At 35.3% G+C, this 19303-nt stretch overlaps 1 protein-coding gene across 6 annotated transcripts in view; it reads left to right on the top strand.

Moving 5' to 3' along the window:
* The window catches only part of SIPA1L2 (signal induced proliferation associated 1 like 2), a 138824-nt gene that overhangs the window by 79549 nt on the left and 39972 nt on the right, over positions 1 to 19303 (top strand). For all 6 annotated transcript variants that reach the window (XM_054061475.1, XM_054061470.1, XM_054061471.1 and 3 more), the window contains 2 exons: positions 247 to 823; positions 5027 to 5301. In XM_054061475.1, coding sequence (XP_053917450.1) covers positions 247 to 823; positions 5027 to 5301 — 852 coding nt within the window. The remainder of the gene's footprint in view (positions 1 to 246; positions 824 to 5026; positions 5302 to 19303) is intronic.

The raw sequence follows: 19303 nt of genomic DNA, 5'->3' as shown, positions 1-19303 counted from the left end.
TTAAGAAGTCTGTCTTGATATTTTTTTGTGTTAGTAAGATACATCCATCATATTTAAAAGAAAAAAAATCCCTTTTAAGACAGACAACCCAGTCAGTTTTCTTCTTCTTAAATGTGTCTAAAATGTCTGAAAATTGACATATCAAAGCTAAACCCAACTGTGTAAATGGGCTGCACAGATCACGGTTCTGCTCAGCTGATCTTTTCTTAGGAATTAACCACTGTGGGTTTTTTTTTCTACTTCCAGTGTTGGTGTTTCACGATCAAAAGATGTACCTCCATTTGGTCCACCCATTCCCAAAGGAGTAACTTTCCCCAAATCAGCAGTCTTTAGGGACTTTCTTTTAGCCAAAGTTATTAATGCGGAAAACGCGGCACATAAGTCAGAAAAATTTCGAGCCATGGCCACGAGGACACGTCAAGAATACTTGAAAGATCTGGCAGAAAACTTTGTTACCACAGCTACAGTGGATACTTCAGCAAAGTTTAGCTTTATTACTTTAGGGGCGAAAAAAAAGGAAAAAGTGAAACCAAGGAAAGATGCACATCTTTTCAGCATTGGAGCGATTATGTGGAATGTGATTGCACGTGATTTTGGCCAGTCTGCTGACATTGAATGTCTCCTCGGAATCTCCAATGAGTTTATCATGTTGATTGAAAAGGAATCGAAAAACGTTGTGTTTAACTGCTCCTGCAGAGATGTTATTGGATGGACGTCTGGATTAATGAGCATCAAAATATTTTATGAAAGAGGAGAATGTATTCTTCTGTCCGCAGCAGATAATTGTACTGAAGACATCAGAGAAATTGTTCAAAGACTTGAAGTAAGTACAGTTTCTAAACCGGAATGCAGGGATTTTTTTTACGAAGAGCTAATTATCTGCATTTCCTTTGAGGTGTAATTAAAAACGTCCTGTGTTTATACATCAGGATTGTTTTCAGTCTTCAGAGAGCATTACAAACAATAATCCCCAACAGCATAGAAGATAAGTGTTATCAACCCATTTTCAGGGATGAGGAATCTGATAACAGTACTCTGATAGATTTGCCTGAGGCCATGGATGGTTTCTGTGTTGAAATCAAGATTGAAAGGCTAAACTCTTGTCTTCTCTTACTGTATCCTGTTCTCAAAGCATACCTTTAGAGGCAGAAATAACTTGAATTTAAAAATATGCAAAGTCTTAATGAATTATGTTCTGAATTAATTCTTATATTAAAATATACTCCCTTTGACTTTTAATAAAATCCCATGTGAATATTGGCAGAAAAAAATTATATAAGTGATTCTGCTGATTTGTTCTTCTATACTGAGCAGCTGCAAGAGGCAAAAAAACTAGACCAAATAAGGCCAGTTTTTACAGCTGACTAGATAAAGCTTTTCAGATGCTTGATGACCCTGTTAGCACTATTGTACTGTAACTATTTCTGTCAGTACAAATGAACTGACAGGAACTCAAAGGTAAAAGTGCTGATGCATGTGGTTACGTTTCACCCTTTGATCTTGATTTAAGTGATCTAGATGATATCGGTTTTGTTTATATTAGAAAGCCTCATAGTATAAAGAAATCATTATGCTTAGCATTTTCACACTGGAAGAGCTGGATTGCAGCTGATATTTTAAGGGCCTCTGTCATTCTGCAGTCACATTTAGCATTGCTCAGTATCATACTCTAAATAATACATTTTTTTCTTCCAAAGTACAATTAATCTTTAAACAGAATAATGTCTTTAAACTCTTCTTGCCACTGTTATGTTACCGTTTTCATTGAGGTCTTCAGGTTAACTTTCCTTATACACATATTTCCCTTCCGAAAAACAGCATTCCTGTAGTTCACTCACATTAAGTATTGCTGACTGAACAATTCTTAACACAAATAAGATTCAAAGTTCTAGTGAAAACTTGTACTGTCATCAGTGACAACTTCAGTTTTACAGGATGTGGAAATCTTCCTGTTGCTGAGGATCGATCTTTAAAATTCAGTAAATAAAAAGACAAAATTAAATGGTTTCTGTGTTTACTTGAATCTTCTTGTTATTTTTATGGTTAGGTTTTGGGTTAAATAATGACAAATTGGCTTTAAGCCTCAAAAATTTAGCATCAGTTACTGCCCAGTTAACCTGAATATTAACTTCAAGTATGTATTCCAGAGAACTTCTGGCAGCCTTCTCTCTTTCACTGCCACCTATCCAGTTTAAAAGAATTAGCTGTCATTACTTGTTTTAAAAATTTTTTCATCCCTATTTCTTTCCTAATTTTTCTTCTTTTCCTTTGTTTTCCTCTTTTGAAAGCTGCATATGTTATTCCCTACTTGCTTTATGATGGTGAATGCTTTCTAAACAGTTCTTGTATATGTTTTGATATAGAAGCTCGGAGGTGACCATTACAACCGCTAAAAAGTATTTAAACCTTTCAATTCATGCTTCATATGCGTATGATAAAAAGCTTTTAAGTGATTGAGAACACAGCTAAGGTCAGCAACCACATGCTTAGCAGATGCTAAAGATGAAAGCTCAAACTGTGATGTAATATCAAACTTGAGTGATGATTAACCCTTTGCAGTCACTAGGAAAAGTATTTTTTTACAACCAGTGAGTAAATTGTTGCAGTTGCTAAATAAGATTGTCAAAGAAATACCTACCCTTTTTTTTTTTTTTTTTGCCTGGGTTTAAATAATTCAGATTACTAGGAAAGCTACCTGAATATCGAGATTAGGTGAAGATGAGAAAAGTTGGGACTGTGATTTTGGTTTGCACTAAAAGAATCAGTTCAGGGCTAAAAAAAGAGCTGGAGTTTGTTAATCTAGAGTCAGGTCTGTATTTGTGGAGGAGAATGTCTGGCAATATAAAGTTGAAAGAGCAGCAAAAGCAAACGATAGATTAACTTGGTGGTCTGCGTTTGAAGACAGAAAAAGCAGAGGTTCTGAGCTCTAGAACAACAGCGAATGGCAGAGTGATAAAAGATTAAATTAAAACCTTGAATGAATCATTAGATGAGACTCTTCGTAGGAAAAATTTCCTCAGAAATCTGTATACTGAAAAAAATATTCACCTTCTTCATGGGACTTAGAAGATTTCTGTCTTTCACTTTTATCTGTTCATTCAGAGAAGCCAACTCATAGTTCACGCACAGCCATGTGTTCAATGAATGGCAACCAGATACACAGAATGACCTATTTTGAAGTGGAGCAGCCTTGTGACATTACTATGTAACATGCAGTGTTACATTTTAGAGGATATACTTGTGGAAGACTATCTTATTAAGTCTTTTCCTTTGAGTGGTTCGAGTTGGAGAAATCCATATACTTTGGCTAGTGCATTTATTCTGCAGTATTCTCTAACTGTGACATAATGATAAAGAAGTAACTGCCCTCTCCAAAAGAATATGGTGTCATTTCATAAGGATTAAATTCCATCTCCCTGCTGGGCTTCTGACTGTAATAGCATGATCTTCTTTTCACTGTATGACTAAATATTGCATATATTGTAAAAACTTGTGACAGAAGTGCAGGGAATCTAATGAAGAGCTGAAAACTTAGTTTTCACTTATGTAGCTTGAACCTCAGAGTGGGGGGAAAAAGAAGTTAAAGCTTAGTGCTTTCAGCATGTTGTTTAACTCTAATACTATATGCACAGTTATAAACACAACAGAAAATTCTGTTTAAAATGGAAAGCTTCCAAAAGATACCAAAGGCTGAGCTGAATAATGACAAAGGAAATTGATTCTTTTTTGATACGAAGATACAGAACATGATTTTGTAAACAAACTTCCAGAGTACATTTTAGACTTCTCTAGAATGACTTTCACATTTTTTAAGTTTGAAGCCTACATCTTCAGAAATAACTGGAAGTTTTCTGAAGTCAAAGCACTACAGTTTCAGTAGGCTGAATTTGCTAGGCAGTGACGCTCAAAGTATCAGATCCTTGCAAGACCTTTTTCTGGTGTTTCGCAGCGAAATGAATATTAGCCTTTAATGGATGAGGGCTAACTGTATTTTATTACCTTGAGTTCATTGCAGGTTAAAAGCATGAGCATGGACCAGCCCCCTCAGATCAGTAAGCTTAAGTAACTCATGGTTTCATGATACTTTGTTCTTATGTGTGCAAGTTCTAGTCTTTTTTTTCCACTGTGACAGATACCCATATAGAAAAATAATTCTGTAAAGTGATAGTGCTTTAGAATTTGTTAAGGTACCAAAAAATGTGTCTTTCGGTCACTCAGCAAGCTGCAGGCATATGTTACGCAAACAGTCCAAGGTTTTTCTAGTCAGCCTTTGCAGTAGGAAGGGAGTAGAAGTTGAGCCTCTCATCCTTGACTATAACAGAGGTGGACAAAAGATTTGGCTAAACAGGAAGTGTAAAAAGGAAGCTATGAGAGTAACTTACAGCTTAATATTTACTGTGTGTTAAGTTCCTTTGTTGATGATGGAGACATTCTTTAATAATAGTTGCCAGTGAAGGAGACAGTACCACCCACTCCCTGCCTGCCCACCCCTATGAAGCTACGGAACGCTATTTTAAAAGGCACCCTGCTTTTCAGCTGTGTCATATATCTATATGCATGGCTGCACGGATGCTAATGCGATACGGGGGGCAGTGTAGTGGCAATAGGATCTCAAAACAGTTTAAACCTCCCATGAGACTGCACCTAGTCAACCCTGTCTGACTCTGGTAGAGAAAAGGGAGGGATTTTGACAGCTTCACCTGGTCACAGCACCAACATTTCACTAGCTATACAGTCCTACTCTCTCTCGATGCAGCCCTGAAATGCACTGAGTAGTGCTTCTCTGGGAAGCACACCAGTATTGCTTTGAGTATCTAAGATTTTTATCATTGTGAAATGTTCTGTTCATTTTGTTTTATGACAAGACCTTCTTCAATCACAAATGTCAAAATAACTGTTAGTATTAGCTTATTAAGATATTTCATGTCAAGCCATATGTGGCTTTATAGTGTTTGAAAACAGATTTATTTGTATGTCAAAGAAGTGAGTGCCCTGACGATAGTGTAACAATCTGATATTTCTTTAGATAGTGACCAGAGGATGTGAAACCACAGAAATGACCCTTCGGAGGAATGGGTTGGGCCAACTTGGATTCCATGTGAACTTTGAAGGGATAGTGGCAGATGTGGAACCATTTGGTTTTGCATGGAAGGCAGGCCTACGACAAGGGAGCCGCCTGGTTGAGATCTGTAAAGTAGCTGTGGCAACTTTGACTCATGAACAAATGATTGATCTTTTACGTACGTCGGTCACAGTAAAAGTGGTGATTATTCAACCACACGAGGATGGAGCACCTAGAAGGTAAGGAGCAACAGTACTCAGTGTGACATTTGTATCTGTGTTTTTCTCTGCTGCTACTTAAACTGTGGCTCTTTTATTGGAGGCCCTCAGGAAATGGATATTATTGAGGGTCTTAAAGCAATCTCTTCCCCAAACACCCTGTTAGATTGTAATAGAAGATAAAATGGAATCCTGTAAGAACTTTAATATGAAATTTACTTTTATATGGCTTTGAACAAGTGAGAAGTAAACTTTACTGCATCATGACTGAGGTGTTATGAGAACCAATGTGACTTCTTTTCTTCCACAGTAGAATTTTATATTTTAATATTAAATCTGAATGTTGGAAATCTTCCTCTGAAAACTCTACCTTGTCTCTGACATTTCTCTGACTCCTGACTATTGAAAAAGATTTGTTTTATTTTTTATCTTGTATTTAAATTCTAACATAATGAGTGAAATACTGAGTTCTGAACGTATATGGTACCAAGACCTAGAATCCTCCTCACTTTCTACAAATATCTAATTTAGTCATGTTAAATAGTGAATTATGTCAATGAAATCATCAGTCAAAGCAAAGGAATCTTGCTGCAACTTGATATAAATGCTAACACGCTTAGAAGAAGACTGTCATAAAGATTATTATAGCGACGGTATCATTTTTTTCAGGAATGAAACACAATTTTCTTTTATCAGGTTTTTTCTTGGTGATGAACATTTTTGCTCTTCTCTCCATTTTTTAATATTGTGAGCTAAATAAGAAGTAGGGTTTATAATAATGTGACTTTATTTCTCACATACCTTGTCTAGTCACTATTAATTTGGCTCATTCTAAATGAGAACTGTACCAGAATAAATTGAATTACTTGTCTTTTTGTAGAAGGCCAGCTTTAAATCTCTTGTTGATTTTTAATTTAACAGAAAAAACATTAGATGTGTTGCTTTTGGCAAGACAACAAGCCATAAAATTTTACATAGCATGCAGCACTATGGAGTTGGTGCCAACTGTACACGAATACTGTTTAATTGGTGGCAATTCTCCAAGGAGTCAGTGGACTGATGAATGACACAGAAGTGCCCTCCCCTGCCTCAACCTTCTTGTCTCTGTGTGTCGAGTTCCTTTCTGAAGTAAATGCCTGTGAATGTAGAATACCATCGTTTTGCTTAGTTGGATAGATTTTGCAATTAAGCCTCTCTTTGCTTAGCTTTGCTATTCTCACCATCTGCTTCTGGATATGAATTTTCATTGACTTGTTTGGTATACATTTCCAAGCTGTTTACAGAATATGAGCTTAATGAGCCGATGCTATTATATTGAAGGTAAAAACGTGTATTTGTAGGCCCTGATGGAAAAATACATACTGCATGAACTGTTTGTATCTTCTTTGATGCGTTTTCAGAAATAAAATGTTAAAATCCCAAATCAGTGTGATACATGGCACTCAGCCTATGTGGAGGAGGAATTTTAACTGAGTGCCACCAAACTGGGAAAAATCTGCAAAAGCTGTTCTTGTTTATACATTTTTGTAGTTAAAACTGTGTGACTAATTAGTAAGGAAAATTATTTTTTTCTTAAAATATGTTTCTATTCTAAAATATGAAAAACACCAAAGCATTTATTTTTAAGTTCTTTTCAGCTTCATCTCTCTAATGAAAAAAGAAATCTTCATTAATGCCTCTTTTGCTCAAATACCAACTTTTTATTGAAACAGAATGCTCCTCATTTTCCCCTTTGTATCCCCAAAATATGGTTAGTGATTTTGATTGCCCAAGTTGAAAAGGATCCAATATGCAGAGATTCTTGAGTTTGCCTTATCTCAGTGTTTGTAAAAGAAAGAGAGCAGACAGAAAGCAATATAGATATCAGGTCACAAAACCAAGAGTTTGAATTGACGAATGTGATCTGTGCTGTTGTTTGTAAAATATGTTAATATGCGGGGGAATGAGGAGAAAGGAGAAAGACAAAAATTATCAGAGGCTTGGAGAAAGCTGCCTACTAGTTAAAAGGGGTGCAGATCCATCTTCCATTCTCCTATTCAACTGCTTGTCTTAGCTGTCTGCCATGTCTTACTTTGCTGAATTGTACAAACAGAGAATAGTTGAGTTTGGAAGGGATCTCTGAAGACTGAGTACAACCATACTGCCCAGAGGTAGGTCAGCTAGAGCATATTGCTCAGGGACATGTTCACTGTGTTTTGAATATCCCCAAGGGTGGAGACTCTACAACTTTGTTTCCAGTGTGTTTGATCATCCTTACAGTAACAAATTGTCTTTATTTGTGCTTAGGTGGAATTTATTTCAGTTTGTGCACCTTGCTTTCTTGTGCTTTCACTGGATACTCTGAAGAATCTTACTCTCATCTTTTCACACCATCAACACATCAGGTTTTTATATACATTGGTGAGATCCCTCCTGAGCACCTGTTTTTCAGGCTGAACGATCCCAGCACTCAGCCTTTTCTTGTGTTGCAGATGCTCTGACCCCTTAATCATCTTTGCTGGACTGTTGTAGTGTGTTCATGCCTCTCTTGTACCCTGGTATCAGATTTACCCAGAAATTTACAGGCAGTAGTTTTGGATGTAGAACAGGAGTACCTGGAGGTCTAGAATCCATTTCACTTTCATTTAACAAGAAATATCAATGTCCTTTGAGAATCCATATGTGGCTCTATAGGATAGAATTAGGTTTCTGAGTAATTCCCAACATGTTCAGTAAGCAAAAGTTAAGGCAGGTGTGCCAGCTTATCAGGAGAGAACTCTATATACTTATCAAGTAACACTTAATAGTACAGACATAACAGATAACTTCCTTCGAAGCTGGGGGTCCATCATTTCTTTATCCACATGCTGCATGTGTCTAGAAGAATGATGATTCAAAAGCAAAACAAAGCTTTGCGTGTATGCTCCATTAATTATTGCTTTCATTCACAGCTGTTTTTAGAGATTTTTTACTGAGAAATAATACTTCAGTCTATCTGACATATGTAGAACAGTAGATTTATTTGAAGGCTGAAATAAGTACCTTAAACTTTTGACTCATTCTACAGAGTATATGATCTTCTGACAGATTGGGGGTTTGTCTTTTGTATTTAAGCCTTTTTCTCAGGATACATACTAAAAATTTTTGCTTGAGATGCCATAATCTAAGGTTTCAAATTCAGCCACTAAATTTTTGGCCACAGTGCATAGATATAAAAATACATTCATCTTTGTTTCTACGAGAATCAGTTGCATTAAAGATTGTTATACATTTACAAGCATATAATTTAACAACACCCCCCCCCCCCGATTTCATGAAAAATCCCCATGTATCATTTTATTAATGCCTGTCTTTCATTTACTGAGATAATCAGCTGATTTCTACTGCTTGAAAGAGTAGCTTCTGCTTAGCTCTGTGTGCTGGGTCTTAGGAATATGAAGCAATGAGGACTTTCTCTCTAGGTTCCTTGTTAGCACTGGTCCCTTGCTGGGTTCAAATTCTGATGTGAGGTTGCACAGACTGGACATGAGTGCCATGGAGTGCCTTGGGAATTATACCCCTCAAGTGAAAATGAGTTTCAAGTGTTTAAGGCTGTTTCCAAAGCAGTCCTAGATCCCTTGGAAAAGTAACAGCTGAAGCAGAGATCTTTAACCAAGTTCCTAACTTGATTTTTTTTTCCCTCTGTTAGCTTACCCACAAATCATCCTCGATTCATCCGCCCTTTATATATTAAAAGAAAACTAACGAGGTGTGCGTATACACTGAGAATATTAGCTATAAACTATTAACAGTGATTTTTTTTTTTTCTGCAAACTGTCTTGTATGAATTTATTTCAGCATGAAAATAAATTATTTGTAGTGTTGAAGGTGCTTACAAAGGAATGTTACAGGGTGATTAGGAAATTACAGAGGAAGACTCTGCTCAATAAATGTGTTCCATTACTTCATGTAGATCCTTTTACCTGTAGTTTTGATAGCAGTATATGCAAAAGCAGTCATGGAATAAGGCCTTTAATTTACTATCCTGTAAAATTAATGAACTTAAGACACAGCTCCTGCTGTTTTCATTGCTTCAGCAATTAAATAATCATGCACAAATTGAGAAATCATAATTATTTGCACAGCACTAGGTTGATATTTAGGCAGAAAGAAGAAATTGCTGTTTAAAACAAATTCTTTAAATTACAAAGCAGTAGTAGAACAAACGTGCTGATCAGTCTATTCAGATTTGAATGAATATCCTTGTGTCATATTTTCTATACTATGTCCTTTCCTTCAGAACTGTTGATTTGTACTTCTGTTGTCATTGTAAATATTACCTATTAATGCAGAGCAGTAGCTAGAATTACACACATTTTAGCAGAATAATGATGTTCATTGTAATTTGCTTTCACTGGTGGTGTCACAGTAATACTCAAGGACGTTATATCCTTCGCCAGTGAAATCCAATCGAGGAACTCAAGTACTTCTAAATCCATCTTAAAATGTTAATTCTGCTAGAGTCTTACTACATCGAAAGTTATGTGTCCCTCTTAGTTCAACTACATTATATATAAAAGGAGAGTGCATAAGAGCTGCTTAAGAAACAGTCTCTAGAAACTTTAGAAAACAAATGGAAACTTTAAGCAAAATATCCACATATGGGTGAGAAACAAGCTCAAGTACAACCACTGTAAGAGATGTAAGCAGAGGTAGTTTCCACATATTGATTAGAACTGCTAACAGACTTTTTTTCCTGCTGTGTAGGTAATCTTGAAAATGGAAGTATTTTAGTAACTATGACTGAAATTGCCTGTGGGCCATTGTTAAGTATTGCTGTATTTCTTTTGAGCTTGCTTTTGAACTTTGCAAACTCTTTGTTGTAAGAAAAATAGATATAATGACTTTCTGTATTTTCCAGTCCTGATGCTTGTTCCTCTTAAACAACTGCGATCTTATGAGACAATTGTATTTCTACGTTTTGGTTTTTTTTGTGTAACGGGTAACCAGCAGAGTATAGAATGTTGGGGAAAATGTTTTTAGGAAGTTGAACAGTTTACTGTCTGGAGGAGTTCAATTCTTCTCTCAAAGATATTTGCCATGGGCTAGTGGGATAGTTCATAGGATTTTCAGATTATTGCTTGTTTGTGTAAGCCTTCTGAGGTAGAAAGAATTGAGATCTAGCATTGCCAAACTAACAACACTTGAAGCAGGTTAAAGCAGAAAAACTTATAATGGAACTTTTGGCTGTGAAAGTAGAGTTTGGCTGTACCAGAGCTTGTAATTATCATCCCTGCAACTAACCTAACAAGGCTGCAAATACTTGGAAGCTGTAGGTTATAGTGGTTTTTAGATGTAACTGAAAAAACTAGCATAAGAAAATATGTTATTAGTTGAAAGCTGTATCACTTGCCAAAGTTAATCCTCTGTATCCTACAAAAAGTAAAATTATAGAAAATGCTTAATGTTCTTTACAGTCAGAATTACTGTACATATAACATCAGTAGGTTCAGGGAATGAGACGTATAGGCACTGTGATTTACCCTGATGGAGACACTGGGCGAAAACGAACTCTCTCAGAACTCTGGTTAACACCAGAAATTTTAGTCTAGGCTGTTACATTTTAAGTACAAGTCCTACTAGAAGGTCAACATCACAGTAGGACATTTTATCCCTCCCCCTCACTGTGAATCCTGTGCCACTTGTCATGACTCTGGAAGGATGGCAGTACCAGCAAAGAACAGATCTTAGGCATAAGATAAGGGCTGCCGTTTCCCTCATCTTTAATATGACATGCACTATGTGATTTGTCTGTTCTCTAAGTAACAAAAAATATGGTTTTCTTCTGCCTAAAAGACTTTTTTATTGTTTAAAAAAAAATATTTTCTGTTGCTTTTTGTGAATTCTTTCAAACTTCAATTTTCCCAATATGGTTTACAAAGAAAAGGAGGTATAAACTTTGCTTTTGTCAGTATATACAATTTGCATTTTTATATCTCTTCCTAAATTCATTGTAGTTAAGAGAGTAAGGCTAAGTATGTACTGTTGCTATAATCCTTGGAAAACTGAAACTTTATTTTACAAGCATTTTTTTCTATTTTGATCTGCATCAAAACAGAAGAAAACTTAGCCGATGTATGTAACATATGGTCTCTACCAAGAAATAGTTTGACAAAAGAACTGTAAACTGAAAAGGTACAAAGTTGAAAATTCCCTGATGCTTGTCATGTTTCTTATCCAAGTAAAAAGTCTGAGTTTTTCTTAAATTTTGTTATGAGTGAACTTGTGGGAGGAGTTAGCTATAATTGTTAAAGTTTGTGTACCGTTGTTACAGTCAAGCAGAAAAAACCCCTAAAATGCCAGGCAAAGCTCTGTTTGTCTCTATAGAAAGGTGTAAATACGAGTTTCAGACTCTTTTTCTCCTTTTTTTTTATTTTTCCTTCTCCCTGTTATTCAACATGATTGGTAAAAAAAAAAAAAGCTCAAGAGAACCACATAGTTTTGGCATTCTGAAGCTCAATATATTGCCTACTCAATTGTGGGTCAATGGAGAAGTTTTTCAGTAGGGGTATATATACACCTACTGTTACGGAAAACTTTTTTAGGATCCGTTTTTGTTGTGTCTGTCGGAATGAGCAACATCTCTGCAGAAATTGCAAGTGATTTGATCATTACCTTGTTGAAAACTTTCTGGGTTCATGGAATCATAGGATAATTCAGGTTGGAAGGGACTGAAGGGGGTTTATCTGGCTTAACCTCCCACTCAGAACAGAGTAATCTGTGAGGTGGAGCCAGGTGAAGCCCATTCAGGGCTTTATCCAGTCAGGGATTCAAAAACTGCAGGGATGGAAACTGCATAACCTCTCTGTGGGAAACACTTTTTACTTGGTTTTCTTTTATGAGGGTCATAAAAAATATTTAATATATTTCTAATTTTGTCCATTTAACAAAAAGGAACAGACCAGGAATGTCTATGTATGTACGCATATTAATCAATACAATATTAGAATAGTATTCTACAATAAGCAAGTCTGTAATTGGGCAGTTTTACTGGCTAATTTGTAAGATAAACTAAGCATTATCTCCTCCTTAATTTGCTAAAACCCCATTAGTAGCTCCAATTAAAACTGTTTCCCACTGCTGATTTGTATTATACTCTTTCTCAATTGGTTTAAAGCTTTCTCATTTGGAAATAATATCACTACATCTAGCAGGGAACTTTATCTCTATTGACAGATCATTTGCCAAATTGGAGCAACTTCTGGTCTTCCCTTATTTCATTGCAGTGCTGCTGTAGTCCGTACAGTGCTACCATGCTCAAGAATCTGATGACTGATTCCTTTTCTCTTTTTAATTCTTCCATCTTTAGCTGACATAAAGGTATAGTGTAGATCAAAGAAATAGATTCTGTGCATAAGAGAACTTATACAACATTCTTTGAAATCTTTTGCCTGTTCTGTTTGAAGATGTGTCTCATCCTCACAGCAGTACTAAAATTGCCCTACTGAAACCAACAAGCAAAACATTCTGGCAGTTGTCAAGAATTCTGGGCAGCACTGAGAAGATTTTTACTATGCAGCATGTGCATGTCCTGCTTGAGTGGAGAAAGGCATTTAAAACTTCTTTAATTTGGCAACTACAGTTGTAGTCTGCAGAGAAAAGACTTATGGACAACTTTTGTCCCATTCACCTCATTTAGCTGCATTTGTGGCTCAATCTAACAGGTGAAAAAGCTGACAGGCACTGCAATGTAAACCTTGGAGTGTGTTTGGAGTGTTCATGTCAATGGAGGATATTTAGAGTGTGACTTACAAGAGCTGTACAGAGACTTAACAGTTGGGTTTACTCTATTTGTTATTACACTTTGGATACTAAATGTCAGGTGTCGAAAGCTCCTGAACTTCAAATTGTTTATTTGATCCATCAGTTGAAGTAAAATATAGATGTAACCACTTAGACTATGCTCAAAGAATTTTTTTAGAAGGATAATCAGGCTGTTGTTCTCTTTTGTAAAAGATAAGTGGATGAAAGTTCCACATAGCGTTTAAAATGCACCTCTAGAAATACTTTCCACTATATTGATCTTAAGGTTGGTATTCTATCAGCCTAGGTTATTAGTGTGCTCTGTGCAACTGCTGAAATTTCTTGATATATTCATAATCATCTGTAGCTTGATGTCTTTATGCTGTCTGAAGTAATGATGGCAGGAAATGCTAATTGAATGTGTTTTTGCTGCTATGGGATGTTGCTTTGAAGAATATCATAATTCCTCCCACTAAAGTAAAGAACAAAATGTTTCAAAGGGCTCTTGATATCATGGAAATCTAAAGTTTGAAAGACCTAGCTGCCCTTGAATCTGACTGGCGGAGGGTAAATAAAAAATCTGTGGATGTGCTTTGCAGTAATAAGTTAAATCTCCTATTCTTTCTTCCATGTTTAAAGACTTCTGAGGTTTCAGAGATGCTGCTTCTGACCTAGAAACATATTTCAGTGTATAAAATTGTTGTATTTAGCTTTTTTGTTGAAACAAATAAGATTCTTTTTCTATTTATTAAAGAAGATACATTTGTAAGTCATTAAATTGTGTATCTATGCAGCCAAACTTTATATGTTGTATTTTAGATTCAAGTGACTGAGTGATATAACATACCTTTACTTACTGTTTCTTGTCTCTTTTCATATACAGTCTTATTCCTTATCTTGTCTCTTCAGTATCTTAAAGACTACTTCAAAGTCAGGATTCATTCTGAAATCAGTCTTTTCAGAACTCAAAGACTTAGATCTTCGTTTGGCACTGTTCCTTAATTCAGTTGTCCTCTGTTTCTTATTATTTCCATTTCTTAAGTTGTAGCGTATATAGCTTTTACATGCCAGCCATTGGTTTTCCAGCTCTTTTTCATCTTACAATCTTACTGTGAATTCTGAAGGCTTTCTCTTTAATGTTACAAAAATATTTCTTATTTTTCCCAATGATTCTTCCTTCTTGCCAATAGCTTCTCAAGTCTTTATTCTCCATAATCATTGTCTTTTGATGTAGCTGTTTTCTTGTTCTCTGGGATTTGGAAATGTGACTTGCTCTGCTTATGTCCTAGTTTCCATCAGCAGAGACTGCAGAGGTTGTTACTGCCTTACTGATCATACAAATAAGCCAAACACCTTGGTCGGTTTGGTTTGGTTTTTTCTCCTCTTATATTTCCTGACTAGCTCCTTTCATTCAACATCCTGTCTGTGTATCTCTTGTCTTTTTCATACAATACAGGCATAGAGGCTCTTGAGAGATCTCTAAATTGTTTGTCAGCTCACCAACACAAAGATTCTGTTTAAAACTGGATAGTTACAAAAATCAGAAGGACAATGAGTGTGTCCTTATAAAGGAGCAATTGTCAGCTTCAACTTTATGAAGGGACTGCCAGGCAGTTATCACTTACCTTCAACCAAGAGTGATAAAGAGGACGTCAGCCTTATCTGAGATTGCTGTAAGCTATCGCACACATTGTGCTATGAAATTATTTTAAAGTAGAATTTATTTTCTATTTTTTCAAATGGCATTTCTTTCTTTTTTGAGGCAGAGTGACTACGGCTAATAGGTTCCTGACATGTCAGAACTTGGAATTTTTGACCAGTGTTCTCTTAGACCTTTTGAATCTTATCCATTTTCTTAGACTTACCCTGTAGTTGATACAGGAAGTCACTGGAGTCTGGAGTTACCTCCAGGAGGCATTTCAGAGGGTCAGAGAATGGGAAATGTATGTACATATTACTGAACTACATGATAAGTTTAAGCAAAACTTAGCTACTAGATTCTGCTTTTCAGTTAAATCCCTAGAATTATGTGAAATTATTCTGTTTTGTTATGTGGATGGATTTAACAGACTGCATGATGGGTCCTCAGTGTCATTGTAACACCTTGTGGGAACTGCTGTAAGTGTAGGAATGAAGATGCACGCTGTAGTAGAAGTGATCACTTTCAAACACGAAGTTTGAGTTAGAAGAATGCAATTATTTATTGCACTGCTAGATATAAAGACTCTTAAGTGAGCCAGATTAAATATTTTGAATTGAAATGGTGATAGTAAGGGGTAATTTATCAGTGTAATACAAATGGTAAAGACCAATGCTTGCTTCTCTGTCCCTACATCCCTCTTAGTGGTTCAGATCTCTGATAGCTTGAAATAAAACTAAATTGTAAGCAGTCATTCTATTTTTGTTATTACTGTAACAAATCATTCATTTTGCATGGAATCTGTAGATAGTTGGGTTCCAAATACTTGAGTCATACCACATAGCTAATAGTGATAGGATATAACTGAAAAGGCGGCTTTTGTATAGTCATTAAGGTGGCAAACTGCCAATCATAGTATATGAAAACGTCTAACTTTTCTATGGAGTTTAAACATTTACCTTTTTGAACTAGCGTCCTTGCCTAATTGTAGGCACAGAGCCTTTTACACAACTTTTATATTGAGTCTTAAATTAATATTGAAAGGTTTGGTTAAAATAAATTTAAAAATTTAATGGACTACTTGATATTTGTTTCAGAACATAATACTTTTTGCAGTAGCATTTAAATATTACACATTTTTATAGTTGGGGTCTTAAATTTTAATATGCAGTCATGACCTGTGAACTGTATCATAGAGTCAAGCTCTGTAATTGCAGAGTAGGTTTTATTAACCGCATTTTTTCGTAGGATAATATGGCTCAAACCAAAGATATTAGTGGAATTCTGTACTTTGTGCTGAAGGATTGATTTAATTAATGACAAACTATAGTGAAGTACAGGAAGTGCTATCATTTCTGATGTTTGGTTAACACTTGGTCACACTTGCTTGATAAATAATGCGCATCCATTTTGCAAAATGTTGTATGGAATATAATTTGTAAAGTTTTGATATCCTAGATTTGTCTAACATAAATTTAAATAACTTTTTAAGACCATAGAATTTAGGTCTGTCTTTACATATTCTTCAAAGTGAACGTTTTTTAAAACCAAAAATTTAAAATTAAAAGGTTAAATAAAAGCTATCTTTCAATACAGATGTTAATGTATATTCTTTATTCAGTGGAATAAGTAACAAGATTATATATAGAAGCTAGATAATGTTCTGATTAAATACTTAAGAGGAAATTGCATTTAATTTGTTTTTTTTTTTTAATGCAAGATAACTTGCAGTTTGATCCATGACAGCAGGTAGAAACAGTTATTGGATTGCAGACATGAATTAATTGATTCTCTTTGTTTCTGATATTGGAAGTATCTGCAATTATGGCTTTACATATCTCAATATACTGCAGTGTTTGTTCTTAAGGCAATGCTTGTGAAGCAGCGATTTTTTCATATAAAGGTTGAACTGATTGGTTTGACGCTTCTGTTACATAGACTTTTTAATTTTAATTTAAAGGAAGACATATAAAGAGTTCCATTTTAAATGTGGAAGTTGGGGTGGAGCAGTCACAACAGTCATGTTGGGGCTCCATTTTGAATTTGCAAATAACTGTTAGATTTTTAGTGATTTGAATAGAGTTGTTTTGAAAGCCTTTTTTTCAGGAACAGTGCCCTGATTTTTTTTTTTCATTTATCAGAGGAATACATTTTAGTGATGTAAACAAACACAAAATTTTACAAAACTTTAAATGCTTATTATTCGTGGGAAGATTGTTGTTTGCTATTTTTATATCATGCTTGAGTTACTCTGTTAGCAACCTGAGTCAAACTAAATAGAACAAACAATTTATTTTGCCTTCAAAACCCATGGCTATTTCTGCAGTACTTTACAGGGAGTATCTAATAAGGGATACAATGATAATTGCATGCTATAAGTTTCTCAATTACCAAGACGAACTGTGAAATCAATATCCTAATAATTAAAATTGGGAAGGAGATAGTTTCTTAACACTTAAGGTCTATAGGACTGAAGAAACAATACTAAGAAATCAGCAGAAGGATGATTGAAATTCTAGCCAACGTAATCGTTCAACTTCCTAGTCGAATAATGACAAACTGTGCATATATGGCCACATGAAAAATTATGCACTGCACTAAACTGTTAACCTTGCTATGTCATCTGGGCTTTCTTTGTTCTGTTTGTTTTGTATGTAATGCTTTATAATTGAATAATCAATCTTGGGCTATTTTTTCCTTTAAGAACTTTCTACATTCACTAGAATGGACCTGCTCATGAAATGAATCAAGGTTAGATTGCTAGAGGCTACTGTCTCTTATACCTTGATGTCACTAATTGCAGGCAGTGAATAGGGTAGAGAACTTTAAGAAGAGAAAAATTATCTTGGGATATAAGCAGTTGAATATTGAGAAACGCATTCTTAGTAGGCTTCTGTAATAGATATGTTTGTATGATCCTTTGCAATTTGCTTAACTCAGCTTTTCCACTGTTTTCATCATTCTAGGAGCCCAACACACATATTTTGGTTTTCAGCAGCGTGAAACAATATGAACAAAAATTAACTGAAGTAGTGTGAAGTGGTGGTCTGAAAAAATGCGATATTTTGGGGGCAGGGGAAAGGCTATAGATGTCAAATTGACCTTATGAAATCAATTGATAGTTTCATAACCTTGATTTCTCTGTAGTTTCATCCCTTGTCTTTGGGAGGAAACTGTTAGGGTCTTCTTTCCTCCATAGGGAAGCCACAAGCAGAAAATCATTCTTGTGAAATTCCCTTATGCTGTGAAATAAGAGGAGCTGCAAAGAAATTAGTTTTGTACCCAGTGAAAGTAGGTAGCCATCAAATAATTTCTTAACAGGAATCTATGCAGAGAAATGCAGCTGAATATCTGACATATTAAAACATAACAATAGTTACATGTTGAGTAGTATCTCTTCAATGAATATATTTTACATATGCATGGAATGAGGTAAAGAGCTCTTTGCTAAAAGCAGAAGAGAGAGGGTATTATTTTATCCTCACAGAAAGATGACAGATTAAAAATTATGTGTGCAACAAAAGTAGTTTTGAAAGTTCTCACCCTCAGAGTTCTTAAGCTTGGAACTTTAGCATTCTTTTGATGTAGTGTTTTAGCACGATCTTTTAGATTTAAAAATAAATAAACAAATATAAGAAATTCCAACGTGCCTAACTATATTTGGTCAGCAGAGTTTACTCATGTAAAGTTTTACTAATGAGTTTAATACTGATATTTCCAGTTACAAATAACCTTGAAAAAACAGATGTTCTGCTTTGGAGTATTCTAGTGACCCCTCTTCTGCTCGTATTCGCCATGGTATCTGCCACCCTGCATTTACTAGTTATCTTGGCTTTCATTGCTTTATCCTATATATTTTATATTTCTTCATCTACCTTTTTCATATGTGAATGCCAACAGGGACTGAGATTTAATGCTACAAGATAAGCAGTTTGCCTGTTTAATACGGCAAAATTCAGTAGTCTGGAGCATTTGACTGGATCAGACTGGGCATACACAGATTATCTACTATGTAACTGCTGCAGTTGCACATGCACCTTGTCTTCAATATCCTCGAATAACATAATTAACATTTTTATAATATGTTTTTTTAATCTGCTAACCAGAACACTGCCAATGAAACTATTCTTTTGGTATTTGGTTCAGAAACTTTGGGACACATTCATTTAATGTATGAGAATCTATACAGTTGATTTGAGCTGCACATTTGTGCTAAGTCATTGGTGCTACAACATTTCCCAGACTAAGACTGTAGATGCTTTACACACGATACTACACTTTCCCTAGTTAATTTTTATTTATTTGGAAATGGTGAGTGTTGAGTTTTCAATAAAAACAAAACTTGATCAGGACTCGGCTCAAGGGATGGAGCAGAATTATAGTTGAGACAGAGAAGCAAATTTTCACTATTTCTTACTTAAACTTTATTCATTGCATTAGAATTACTTAGTGTATTTTCTGTATATATGTTAGTTCAGTATGTACTGCTTCTCAGACGAGTAATGGAGATGGTGCGTGAAAACAAAATATCTGCAATGATAATCAGTGCTGGGTTGAAGTGGGCATGACGCTTCTATTAACTGATTTCTGTGATAGTAAACCTTAATTTAAGTCCAGCCTGAG

Source organism: Cuculus canorus, chromosome 3, assembly GCF_017976375.1.
Source record: "Cuculus canorus isolate bCucCan1 chromosome 3, bCucCan1.pri, whole genome shotgun sequence".
Classification (NCBI taxonomy): Eukaryota; Metazoa; Chordata; class Aves; order Cuculiformes; family Cuculidae; genus Cuculus; species Cuculus canorus.
This window is presented reverse-complemented; position numbering and strand designations above follow the sequence as displayed.